The sequence below is a fragment of the Sycon ciliatum genome, chromosome 9, assembly GCF_964019385.1.
Source record: "Sycon ciliatum chromosome 9, ocSycCili1.1, whole genome shotgun sequence".
Lineage (NCBI taxonomy): Eukaryota > Metazoa > Porifera > Calcarea > Leucosolenida > Sycettidae > Sycon > Sycon ciliatum.
The window spans coordinates 11,963,814-11,974,958 of record NC_088651.1 but is presented as its reverse complement, the minus strand read 5'-3'; the positions used below and the strand labels follow the sequence as shown (position 1 = coordinate 11,974,958).

Below are 11,145 nucleotides of genomic sequence, written 5' to 3'. Positions count from 1 at the left end.
GTACTGATCGCCCACGTCGTACGAAAAGTCAACAAAAGTCCACTAGACGTACGACAATGAGTATAAAAATGATTTTTACCCACCATATACGCACAAAGGTCACATTTGGATCCGATGGATCCAGTCAACCCTGCTCCCGGGGCACGGTTGCTCGGATCCAAATCCGAAGGATCTGGATCCGGATTCGACCAATCGATCATTGCAGATCCAGTGGATCCGATGGATCTGGATCTGGATCCGACCAAACGATCACGGCCCAAGGCACGGGATGGCCCACGCCTGGTAAAGAGAATAAAATAGAGAAAATAAAATAAAATAAAAAATAAAATAAAAAAAAACAAAGTACGAACAGTTACTGCTAACGAGAGTACTTGCTACTACTATACGCATATATATATATATATATGGCGTTGCTTGTTCGTGGTGTAAAGAAGGTTTTGTACGAGTCGTAGTTTTTGGAGCTCTGCGTCGTGAAGTTTTTTGTACCTCTGCGGGCGACTCTATCGCACAATGCTTTGACGGAATGGCGGACAGCATGGAGGGACCACCAGGGGGTCGTCATCTGGAAACCAAGGGCCAATGTTGCCGGTGCAACGGCAATGGCACCTGCTACAAATGCAAATGTGCTAAAGAGAATCGTAAGTGCACGAGCTGCGCGCCAGGACGGAAGTCGAACTGTAAGAACACCGTAACCGTACGAGAAGAGCCAGCCGTTAGTACCGTACCCAAGCCAGGGGCAGCTCCACCTGAGCAACTCGGATTTGCGTCGCCCAACCGAAGATCGACAACCAACACACACACCACTCAGAGAACGCCTGTCTCCGGTGCAACCACAGCGGATGACATAGCCTCCGCCGCACTCGCCGCTGCTATGTCGAATGTTTCAAGCTCTCAACAGCTAGCATGGAACTTACTGGAATCCGCGGAGTCTGCGGAGTCAAGCACCAGTTCAGAAGTGTCAACTTGCAAGCATGCTGACGATGTCAGACCTACACAGCGTGACATGACAATGAGGCCGGCTACCACAGCTGAGACCCCAGAGTCACTCACGTCTGCTCTGCTTGCGGAGTGCCGACAAGAGACTGTTTCAAATTCTCAACAGCTGGCGTGGGACATATTAGACCAACAGCATGACACTGACCCACGCGAAATCCACACACACGCCCAAGCTGCAGAGTGTCGCGACCCGGGTGCTGCCCATGCGGGTAGTAGTAGTAGTAGTAGTAGTAGTAGTAGTAGTAGTAGTAGTAGTAGTAGTAGTAGTAGTAGTAGTAGTAGTAGTAGTAGTAGTAGTAGTAGTAGTAGTAGTAGTAGTAGTAGTAGTAGTAGTAGTAGTAGTAGTAGTAGTAGTAGTAGTAGTAGTAGTAGTAGTAGTAGTAGTAGTAGTAGTAGTAGTAGTAGTAGTAGTAGTAGTAGTAGTAGTAGTAGTAGTAGTAGTAGTAGTAGTAGTAGTAGTAGTAGTAGTAGTAGTAGTAGTAGTAGTAGTAGTAGTAGTAGTAGTAGTAGTAGTAGTAGTAGTAGTAGTAGTAGTAGTAGTAGTAGTAGTAGTAGTAGTAGTAGTAGTAGTAGTAGTAGTAGTAGTAGTAGTAGTAGTAGTAGTAGTAGTAGTAGTAGTAGTAGTAGTAGTAGTAGTAGTAGTAGTAGTAGTAGTAGTAGTAGTAGTAGTAGTAGTAGTAGTAGTAGTAGTAGTAGTAGTAGTAGTAGTAGTAGTAGTAGTAGTAGTAGTAGTAGTAGTAGTAGTAGTAGTAGTAGTAGTAGTAGTAGTAGTAGTAGTAGTAGTAGTAGTAGTAGTAGTAGTAGTAGTAGTAGTAGTAGTAGTAGTAGTAGTAGTAGTAGTAGTAGTAGTAGTAGTAGTAGTAGTAGTAGTAGTAGTAGTAGTAGTAGTAGTAGTAGTAGTAGTAGTAGTAGTAGTAGTAGTAGTAGTAGTAGTAGTAGTAGTAGTAGTAGTAGTAGTAGTAGTAGTAGTAGTAGTAGTAGTAGTAGTAGTAGTAGTAGTAGTAGTAGTAGTAGTAGTAGTAGTAGTAGTAGTAGTAGTAGTAGTAGTAGTAGTAGTAGTAGTAGTAGTAGTAGTAGTAGTAGTAGTAGTAGTAGTAGTAGTAGTAGTAGTAGTAGTAGTAGTAGTAGTAGTAGTAGTAGTAGTAGTAGTAGTAGTAAGGCCTCTTTTACGGGCAAATGACGCATATGCGTAAACCAAAAGCAACAAGAAACTCAATAAACAATGTCCAACAAAAGAATCTGCTGACTGCAAAAAAAGGACACAAGGTAAAACTCAAGTCCAATAGATCGCGTATGGTACGTATGTGTGAACAAACCAAAAGCCGATTGAGTGGTGAATGTGTAAGTTGAAAACTCGAGTCTGATAAATAGCCTATTGGGGGTATATGTGTAAAAACATCATAAACCAATAGGGTGGTGGATGTATAATTTGTCTGCGTGTGAATGCTTATTTCGATCTGTCCGATAAACAAAACAAAACAAACTATTATAAAAGTAGAACCAAAAAAACAAAAAAAAACAACAAAAAAACAAAGACATGCTCAAACACAGATATGTCCGTTACGTCACAACAGTAGTAGTAGTAGTAGTAGTAGTAGTAGTAGTAGTAGTAGTAGTAGTAGTAGTAGTAGTAGTAGTAGTAGTAGTAGTAGTAGTAGTAGTAGTAGTAGTAGTAGTAGTAGTAGTAGTAGTAGTAGTAGTAGTAGTAGTAGTAGTAGTAGTAGTAGTAGTAGTAGTAGTAGTAGTAGTAGTAGTAGTAGTAGTAGTAGTAGTAGTAGTAGTAGTAGTAGTAGTAGTAGTAGTAGTAGTAGTAGTAGTAGTAGTAGTAGTAGTAGTAGTAGTAGTAGTAGTAGTAGTAGTAGTAGTAGTAGTAGTAGTAGTAGTAGTAGTAGTAGTAGTAGTAGTAGTAGTAGTAGTAGTAGTAGTAGTAGTAGTAGTAGTAGTAGTAGTAGTAGTAGTAGTAGTAGTAGTAGTAGTAGTAGTAGTAGTAGTAGTAGTAGTAGTAGTAGTAGTAGTAGTAGTAGTAGTAGTAGTAGTAGTAGTAGTAGTAGTAGTAGTAGTAGTAGTAGTAGTAGTAGTAGTAGTAGTAGTAGTAGTAGTAGTAGTAGTAGTAGTAGTAGTAGTAGTAGTAGTAGTAGTAGTAGTAGTAGTAGTAGTAGTAGTAGTAGTAGTAGTAGTAGTAGTAGTAGTAGTAGTAGTAGTAGTAGTAGTAGTAGTAGTAGTAGTAGTAGTAGTAGTAGTAGTAGTAGTAGTAGTAGTAGTAGTAGTAGTAGTAGTAGTAGTAGTAGTAGTAGTAGTAGTAGTAGTAGTAGTAGTAGTAGTAGTAGTAGTAGTAGTAGTAGTAGTAGTAGTAGTAGTAGTAGTAGTAGTAGTAGTAGTAGTAGTAGTAGTAGTAGTAGTAGTAGTAGTAGTAGTAGTAGTAGTAGTAGTAGTAGTAGTAGTAGTAGTAGTAGTAGTAGTAGTAGTAGTAGTAGTAGTAGTAGTAGTAGTAGTAGTAGTAGTAGTAGTAGTAGTAGTAGTAGTAGTAGTAGTAGTAGTAGTAGTAGTAGTAGTAGTAGTAGTAGTAGTAGTAGTAGTAGTAGTAGTAGTAGTAGTAGTAGTAGTAGTAGTAGTAGTAGTAGTAGTAGTAGTAGTAGTAGTAGTAGTAGTAGTAGTAGTAGTAGTAGTAGTAGTAGTAGTAGTAGTAGTAGTAGTAGTAGTAGTAGTAGTAGTAGTAGTAGTAGTAGTAGTAGTAGTAGTAGTAGTAGTAGTAGTAGTAGTAGGAGCCAGCTTCGACTCGATGCGGATGAACCAGGTACGGATTCGGCAGAAACGGGGCAAGTATTACTGGACAGTGCTAGAGCCGATCCAGATGACTCTCTCGCGGAAGCCGCGCATCTGCTTGCAGGTCTAGATAGTAGTCAAGCAACACAGATTCATGCAACCTTGCCCTTGGACGAGACCCTCCATCAAGATGCAAACAGGCAGGACAACAATACGCTGCCACACCATTCGCCTGCAGCGACTGGTGCATTCACCCTGGGAACTATGGACAGCCAAACTACGGCAGCCACCATCAATGCCGCATATGAGGAGGCAGTACATTTCAGGCCAAATACCTTCAATGTGCCACATGGATCTTCTGGAAAGGCATTTGTAGCACAACTGAGTGTCTATCTGCAGGGCTTTGGAGATTCAGGACCCTTTGAGGGTCAAGCCCTCAGAATTGCCATGGTGTTCCAGCAACTTCTCCTTCAGAAAACAAGACCACCATCACAGTCACTCGCAAAGTGTCTCCAAACCCGCTTGCACCAGTGGAATAACGGCGAGATAGATCAACTACGCCATGAATGTCGCACGATCCAACAGCTTCTTCAACGTCAGTCATCCACAACTGCTCAGTCCACAGACGCTCGGCACTTTGCCAACCTTGTGACGGGTGGAAAGTTAACCTCCGCCATCCACATGTTGCAGGAGGGTGGTCGTGGCGGTGTATTGGAATTGGACGACAGAGTGGGTGACAGCACTGTTCGTGACGTGCTCAAGAGCAAGCACCCTATCGGCCAGCCAGCAAACCCAGATGCACTGATTCCCGGGCAAGCGCCCATACCACCTCATCCTGTGCAGTTCGAAGCTCTTAATAGAGCCTCCATCCGACGTGCCGCACTACACACGCAGGGAGGTGCTGGCCCATCGGGAGTGAACGCGGACACGTGGCGCCATATGTGCACCGGCTTCTCCGATGCATCTGACCAGCTATGCGATGCTATGGCTCAATGTGCGCGCCGCCTCGCAACTACGTATGTCGATCCTACCGCACTGGAAGCTTACACGTCCTGCAGATTAATTCCTCTGGACAGGAGCCCAGGTGTCAGACCGATCGGCATTGGGGAGGTTCTCCGCCGAATCCTGGGCAAGGCCATCCTCTCTGTCATCCGCCCTGAAATCATGGAGGCTGCAGGAAGCCTTCAGTTATGTGCAGGCCAGGACGGAGGTATCGAAGCTGCCATCCATGCGATGGGGACTGTGTTCGATGATCCGTCCACAGAGTGTCTTTTGCTTGCCGACGCATCCAATGCGTTCAATTGCCTGAACCGCGAAGTTTGCCTTAGGAATGTGCAGCACGCGTGTCCGTCTCTCGCCCATCTGGTTGTCAACACATACCGTCGGCCCGCAAAACTATTTGTTGGTGGTGAAACAATCCTATCGGAGGAAGGTACGACTCAAGGCGACCCTGTGGCAATGGCCATGTATGCTATTGGCATCGCCCCGCTGATGAAGTCTGTGGCAACTGAAGGTGCGGTACAGTCCTGGTATGCTGACGACGCTGGGTCGGGTGGCAAGCTGCTGCGGGTGCGCAAGTGGTGGGATCGGCTAGTCGGAAAGGGCCCCCAGTACGGATACTTTCCCAACCCGTCCAAATCCATCCTGGTTGTGAAACCTCAGTTCCTCGATGAGGCTGTCTGTATTTTCGACGGCACAGGTGTCACCATCCAACCCGATGGTGCAAGATACCTCGGCGCTGCAATCGGCACGCCAGCCTTTGTCACCAGCTACCTGCAGCAGAAGGTTGAGGAGTGGAGCACACAAGTTCACCGCCTTAGCCAGTATGCTATCACTGAGCCGCAAGCAGCCTACTCAGCGTATGTGTACGGCCTGCAGAGCAAATGGACTTTTCTCTGTAGGGCACAACCTGGTATGGCTGAGCACCTAGCTCCGCTTGATGCTGCTATCACCAACACCTTCATTCCTGCTCTCCTAGGTCGCCCCGTCAATGCTGAGGAGCGCACCCTGATAGCATTGCCATGTCGCTTTGGAGGCCTTGGCATATCTCATCCGTCGTCCCGGGCCGAACAGCACCAGTCCTCCCTTGACATCACTGCCTCCCTCACCTGCCGTGTTCTCGCCCAAGATCCAGTTCTTGGCACGGCCATCCATGATGTTCGCGCTGCCAAGAAGCGCGTGATGGCAGTAGCCGGGGAGTCAATTCGCGCAGCAGCCCAGGCCTTCTCTTCCTCCGCCAGTTCAGAGCTGCAGCGAGTGATCGCTCTGGCTTCGGAACCGGGTGCCTCAAGCTGGCTCACGTGCCGACCCCTTCAACGCCATGGCTTCACCCTGACGAAGTCGGAGTTTCGGGATGATGGCTTCACCCTGACGAAGTCGGAGTTTCGGGATGCTGTTTGCCTTCGCTTCAACTGGCTGCCAGTCCGGCTACCATCACTGTGTGCGTGTGGGCAGCAGTTCACTGTGTCTCACTCCCTCTCGTGTCCGACGGGTGGATTTCCGTCCATTCGTCACAACGAGGTGAGGGACCTCACTGCTCGTCTGCTCAGGCGGGTGGCCCATCAGGTGGCAGTTGAGCCACACCTCCAACCACTCTCCGGAGAGCAACTCCGTTATCGCACTGCTATTGCTGACGACCAGGCACGCCTAGACGTCGTGGCTAGTGGCATTTGGGGAGGACGGTTCGAACGCACCTACATTGATGTACGGTTATTCAACCCCCATGCGTCTTCGAACCGTTCCAACTCACTTGCTGCTACCTATGTCCGTCATGAAAAGGCTAAGCGTCGTGCGTATGAGCAGCGCCTGAGGGAGGTGGAGCATTCCAGCTTTGTCCCCGCCATCTTCTCGACCACCGGAGGCATGGGAAAGCATGGTGCTTCGCTCTACAAACGCATCGCCTCTCTCCTCGCTGCCAAGACTGGGGAGCCATACAGCATCACCCTAGCTGCCATCCGCTGGCAGATTGGCTTTGCACTCGTCCGTTCAGCGCTGATGTGCTTGCGTGGTGCACGCAAGGCATTCTCACCAGCAATGGCCTCAGACTCGGCAGCGCTTGTTGTTGCTGAAGCAGGAATCTCAGCTTGAGGCTTACATTATTATTATTATTATCTGTCAAGTGTCATTAATGACATTGTACAGGATCATCACCGCGTGCGCTAGATCTAATCATTGATTGTCTTTATTTTACGTTTTGCCCGTACAAGAGGCATGGTTTGAGCCTAAAAAAAAAAAAAAAAAAAAAAAAAAATAACATCGGGAGGATGAAAGGCCCAACCCTGCCCTGCCAATTACGGACTTACGGGGGTCGCCATGGCAAATAATAATGGTAAACAGTGAAAATCGCGAAAATCAATCACAGACAGGAAGCTGTCTCAGGCGGTGTTTACATGAGGCGTTTCAACCCGGGTTGAGTTCGACCCGGGTCAGATTTCAACCAGCCATGTGCATAAAATGAATTGCGCGTTTACATGACGCATTGCGCTTGACCCGGGTTGAAATTTCGCCCCGGGTTGATTTCAACCCTCCCCCCAAAGGGAGGGTTGAAATCAACCCGGGTCAAGAAAATCGTACAAACGTACTTCTGTGCGTATCTCGCGCCAGGTTTGAACGGCACTGCAGATGCAAATTTCGCGCGAACGGATTCACGTGACCATACAGGACTGTAGAAGTGGACTTTTGGCGGCATATCAGTATTTGACCCGGGTCAACTGTCTTCATGTAAACGCTCACCTCTTTTGTCTATCGTACAGACTTTCAACCCGGTCTGAACTCGACCCGGGTTGAAATTTCTCATGTAAACACAGCCTCAGTACAGGGCAAGTTTCATAACATCAGGAAGATCGGAGGGTATACGGTACGACGGCAGCTTTGAAGCTGCTGAGAGACGACAGTACTCTGAGGCTGTGTTTACATGAAGCGTTTCAACCCGGGTTGAGTTCGACCCGGGTCAGATTTCAACCCGCCATGTGCACAAAGTGAATGGCGCGTTTACATGACGCATTGTGCTTGACCCGGGTTGAAATTTCGCCCCGGGTTGATTTCAACCCTCCCCCTGGGGGTCAAGAAAATCGTACTAACGTACTTCAAATAGCTGGCAGGGCAGGGTTGGGCCTTTTTTCTTTTAGGCTGTGTTTACATGAGAAATTTCAACCCGGGTCGAGTTCAGCCCGGGTTGAAAGTCTGTACGATAGACAAAAGAGGTCAGCGTTTACATGAAGACAGTTGACCCGGGTCAAATACTGATATGCCGCCAAAAGTCCACTTCTACAGTCCTGTATGGTCACGTGAATCCGTTCGCGCGAAATTTGCATCTGCAGTGCTGTTCAAACCTGGCGCGAGATACGCACAGAAGTACGTTTGTACGATTTTCTTGACCCGGGTTGATTTCAACCCTCCCCTTGGGGGGAGGGTTGAAATCAACCCGGGGCGAAATTTCAACCCGGGTCAAGCGCAATGCGTCATGTAAACGCGCCATTCACTTTGTGCACATGGCGGGTTGAAATCTGACCCGGGTCGAACTCAACCCGGGTTGAAACGCTTCATGTAAACACCGCCTTACATTGTTGTTGTTGTTGTTGTAGAAGTTTATTTAACGTCGCACCACAAACAGGCGATTTCGCCTCCTTTGATACATGTGGACGACAGAAGGAATGGGAGAGAGGGGGGGGGGGACAGAAGTATGGAGAGAGGAAGGGTAGAAATAAATAAGCAATCAACCTCAGGGCTACACCAAAGCAAAAACGGAATGGGAACATACTATATACAAAATAGCTTCATACATATATTGCAAAACACGTTTACTATTCTTCAGTCCGCTATACCACAGAAACACACTAGCCGAAAAGCATTTAAACGGAGCCATGATGCGCTTTTAGCAGGGCACAGAACTGAAGGTGGCTGGGCTCGGAACGGAGATCAGGCGGGAGCTGGTTCCACAGGACTGCGCCGATGAACTGCATGGTCGCTCGACCCGCAGGACCGGGCCAAAATGGTACTCGAACGAGGTGATGTGCTGCTCCCCGAGTGCGGTCACCAGTAACTCTCACGAAGAAGCTGGTGAAGAGGGAGCTAGCTCGGGAGAACAGACAACGACGGACAAAGATGCTTACATGTACTTCACAGGTGTAGCATTTTTTTTACTTCCAAAAACTTTTTTATTTTATTTTTTACGTGGGAACTAAACCTCCCTATTATTGTGAGCATGTCATGAAAATAAATCCGAGAAGAAAGAAAAAGGCCCAACCCTGCCCTGGCAGTTATTTGGACTTACGGGGGTCGCCATGGCAAATAATAAATATAAAACTGCACACGTTCGGGCTCTCCGCCTTCTCCGTGAAATTATAATACCGTAAAAGAAAACTAGGGGGGAAAAAGAAGCAACAATGAGGAATAGGAACTGATTTAGGAACCACTTGCAGTCAGTTACACAGGGCAGCGGGCCTCGGCAACGGCCAAGGTAGCAGATGCATCCGCCACATCGCTGACGCGCATGGGGCGTCGCCGAGCACCACGCAAACAAACCATGCTGGAGCGAACCAGAGCAAAGCCAAGGCGGCAGCGAATCCACGCCATTACACGGTTGTACGCCTCCTTCGTCTTGTCGGACAGGAGCCCGGCAATCCGCTTATAGCAGGCTGTTGCCGACTTGCCCATGCCGCCTGTTGAGGAGAGAACGAGAGGTGAAAAAGTTGCATGTTCGATATCTCGAACACGCTCCCCATAGCAGCGGCGTTTCTCCCGTTCGTGGCACTGGTAGCAGGAGGGTACTGAGGTGGAGCGATTTGAAGCCGCGAAAGGGTTAAAAACCCGTACGTCGAAGAAAGTGCGGTCAAAACACCCACCCCAGACACCACTCGCTGCTATATCCAGCCTAACGTGGGGTCCGTTATGGCAGAGCGGTAGCGGAATGCTTCCCCAGTTACCGGCTGCAGGTGTGGTTCAGTGATGACGTTGTTGGCGACCCGTTTGAGGAGACCAGCCGTAACATCTCGTACCTCGTTGTGCCTCAGTGAGGGAAACCCACCCACGGAGAGCACGACAAGGCGTGGGCGACGGTGAACGATGCACCACACGGGCAGATCGATGGAAGGTGGGCTGGCGGCCAGCCATAGCGGAGCGCAAGGCCATCCCGGAACTCACCCTTCGAGAGGGCAAAGCCATGGGCCTTCAGGGGTGTACAGGTCAGCCAAGCCGACGCACCCTTCTCCGCCGCCAGACCGACACAGAGCTGGATATCAGTGTTCTGCGTCAGGATGAACTCTTTGGCTGCTTGGGCCGTTGAAGTGCGGGTACGACTTGCCACCTCCCTCTTCGTGGACCGTACCAGGTCCAGCACATGGCCAATCTGGGTGTCCTGGTCCAGAATCTTGCGGACGAGCGCCGAGGTTATCGCTGCTGATGCCCGGAACTGGTCGCCCAAGGTGGCGGGGTCGACTAAGCCGAGGCCTCCTTCACGGCATGGGAAAGCAAGGACCCTTTGCTCACGTGAGTTTACTGGCTTACCGCACAGGGCAGGAATAAGGACATTGGTGATGGTGTCTTCCAGAGGGCCAAGATTTTCAGCAGCACACTCCATGACTCTGCACAGGAAGGACCAGCGATGCTTCAGGCCTTGCGTGAATCCTGCATAGGCTGCCTGTGGCTGGGTTTCGGCAATCTTGGCCAAGGACACGGCCTTGACAACCAGGACTGATTTCTCAGCATTTGCTGCGTACCCATATGCCGGTCCTTTCTGTCGCAGAATATCCCACCAAGCGCGTAGTCGTTGGACTCTGCCGCCCGCGGAGGAGTCGTCTGCAAACCACATCTGGATCGTTCCCTCAGCCGAGAGAGCACGAATGAGGGGTAGAATGCCCAGCGCATACATCGGCATCGCGATGGGATCGCCTTGGGTGGTGCCCTCTGCCGACATGATGACGCTGCCCCCAACAAACAGCTTTGCGGGTTGTCGGTAGCTGTTAATAACGACTGTCGCCAGGGATGGGCATAGGTGACGCATGTTGCGCAGGCATGCTTCCCTGTTCAGCGTGTTAAATGCATTCGTGGCATCTGCCATTAAAAGACCGCTTCGGTATCCTCCTGGTCGAACGCCTGCTGCATGGCATGTATCGCCGCCTCGATCCCGCAGTCCTGGCCTGCACAGAGTTGAAGGGTGCCAGCTGCCTCTTGAATATCCTGACCAATTACGTACAGGATGGCCTTGCCCACCACTCTCCGCATCACCTCGCCAATCCCAATGGGTCTAACAACCGGGTTCTTGTTGAGGGGGATGAGTCTGGATGCCAGGTACGTTTCCAGCGATCGGGGGTCGACAAATTCGGTCGCCACCCGTTGAGCAGAGCTTGCCAGCGCATCGCATAGCGAGTCAGACGCATCGGAGAACAT

General features: G+C 49.1%; 1 protein-coding gene across 1 annotated transcript; it reads left to right on the top strand.

Moving 5' to 3' along the window:
• Positions 1 to 523: 523 nt before the first annotated feature.
• LOC135824261 (uncharacterized protein DDB_G0271670-like) lies at positions 524 to 3,570 on the top strand (the record flags this gene model as incomplete). The annotated part of the gene is made up of 2 exons (XM_065336992.1): positions 524 to 1,205; positions 2,621 to 3,570. Coding segments are annotated over exons 1-2 (1,632 nt in total), but the record flags the coding sequence as incomplete, so codon positions are not given.
• Between the last annotated feature and the right edge of the window lie 7,575 nt (positions 3,571 to 11,145).